Source organism: Pygoscelis adeliae, unplaced genomic scaffold (genome assembly GCF_000699105.1).
Source record: "Pygoscelis adeliae isolate BGI_AS28 unplaced genomic scaffold, ASM69910v1 Scaffold28, whole genome shotgun sequence".
In the NCBI taxonomy this organism is placed as follows: domain Eukaryota; kingdom Metazoa; phylum Chordata; class Aves; order Sphenisciformes; family Spheniscidae; genus Pygoscelis; species Pygoscelis adeliae.
In genome coordinates, this window is record NW_008825298.1 from 37,895 (window position 1) to 39,865 (window position 1,971).

The window sequence follows — 1,971 nt, forward strand, 5'->3', positions numbered from 1 at the left end:
CACCCCCCCACCCCACCCCCAGCTCTTTCCTTGTGTCGCTCGATGAGGTTTGGGGCTGGGTGGGACGGGGTAGGGTCAGGGACGGGCCATTGGGGTCCCTCCATCTCAGACAGGCTGGGAAGGGGCAGATCTGTCCCATCACCCAGTCTGGGGTCCAGCCCTTCCCTGCAGCCCCACCAGCCCCAGCACCTTCCTGTCAGGGTGGGATGGGGGCATGGCCATGCTCTGCACCGCTGTCACCCAGCCAGTCTGGCCAAGGGAGGGGCAGGGTGGGTCTGTCACTGCAGCCACGTCCCCCCGTCACCCACACCAGGGCCGAGAAGGAGACTCCTCTTGTGGCCGCTCTTATGGCTTATACGTGGCTGGAGGATGCTGTAGAAAAGGGGCCAGGAGTGGGGGGAGAGGGCTGGGGGGGTGGAAGGGGTTTAACTGCTGCCCTCCTCGGCCGAGCGTGTGTCCGACTTGAGCTTGACGAACTCCTTGGCCACCTCATCATTGTTGCGCTGGGAGAGGATGCGGAGGACCGTGAGGCCAGTGTCATCCATGTGGATGCGGCGGCCCAGGGGCAGCCAGCAGGCACAGCCAGGTCGCTGCAGGATCTCGCGGAGCTGCAGGACAGCAATGCCCACTGTCCGGTCCTCACGAGCGAAGCAGTAATCCTTCACGCACACCTGCAGCTCGTAGCACTCGGGGCCCGTCTCCGTCCCCAGCGTGCTGCGGGGGGGCAAGGAACGGGCAGTGTTGGCATAGGGGGTCACATTCCCAGGCCCCCTGGCTCTGTGACAGCACCCTATATGGGTGCTGCCTCCCCACTGCCCCTAAAAAAGCCTTTTCATTTTTTTTTTCCTTTTCCCCAATCCCTGCTTTTACCAATGAGAAAACATCTAAAACATCCCCTGGGGGACGAGCAAACTCACGGGCAGACCCCAGGAGGAGGGGGTCCCCACGTCGTGGGGACACATCCCCTAGCCCGGCCCCACACCCCAGCCCTGCGGTGCCACTCACAACTGGAAGCTCTCGTTGTACTTGGGGGCCCAGCTGTTGTTCTTGGATTTGGTGGCGAATTTCCTCTTCTTGTCACTGAGGTGGGGCCCGATGATGTTGACCTCAATGAAGGGCCGGAAGATGCCCGACGTCTGCCACTTGAGGTCGTTCGCAGCCACCACTGCAAGGAGGGGGCACGTGAGGCTCACAGGGTGCTGCCACCTGCCAGACCCTGGCATCCCAGCCAGCAGAACCCACCTTTGACAGTGACTTTGTGTTCACCAGTGCCGGGGTGGGTGAAGAGCTCCACGTGGATGGACACCTCCCCGACAGGGTCATCCACACCAGAGCCTGCGTGGCAAGGGGAGAAGACATGAGTGCCAGTTCCCTCTGTGTCCTTGACGTCCCCTGCCCACCACCAACCCCACTGGAGGAGGCAGGTCACCCGCCACAGGGCGGGAGGGGGTGGGCAGTAGGATTTGGCCCAGCGTGGCCTCTGCCAAAGAGTTCTGGGGACAGCAGCATTGGTGCAGCAACTGTCAAGGACGGCTGGGGCTGGCACCAGGCTGGGCTAGGGCATGGCAGGACATCCCCAGCACCAGGCTGGCTCTCTGTCAACCCACCCCGCATCAGCAGGGCCCAGTGAGCCCCCTTGCCCAGGCAGGGGCCGAGGTGCCTGGGTGGGATGGGGCAGGGGACAGTGGCCCAGCTCCCCCTGCTATGGGCACAGGAGTGGGTGTCAGTGCTCCGTGCATGGCTATGAGCATGGGCACAGCACTGGGCAGGAGGGACCCGATCCGGCCCTTGTGCCACAGGGCATCCATGGCCCTGCCAGGGTCTTGGGGCTGACCTGCCCCCTCTTGTATCCCCTCCATCTCAGGGACCACATCAAGCCCTGGGGTCCCCGAGCCTGGGGAACTCGGGTGACCTGCAACCAACAGCCCAGCCCACCCCCCCCCCCCCAAAGCCCCGCCTGGCCCCCCGGCG

General features: G+C 64.2%; 1 protein-coding gene across 1 annotated transcript in view; it reads right to left on the minus strand.

Moving 5' to 3' along the window:
- Window positions 1-425: 425 nt before the first annotated feature.
- The window catches only part of UNC13A (unc-13 homolog A (C. elegans)), a gene marked incomplete at its 5' end in the record, with an annotated part of 30,918 nt that continues 29,372 nt past the window's right edge, over window positions 426-1,971 (minus strand). The window contains 3 exons of the mRNA XM_009329967.1: window positions 426-714; window positions 1,006-1,165; window positions 1,243-1,335. Of these exons, the coding sequence (XP_009328242.1) occupies window positions 426-714; window positions 1,006-1,165; window positions 1,243-1,335 (542 nt within the window). The remainder of the gene's footprint in view (window positions 715-1,005; window positions 1,166-1,242; window positions 1,336-1,971) is intronic.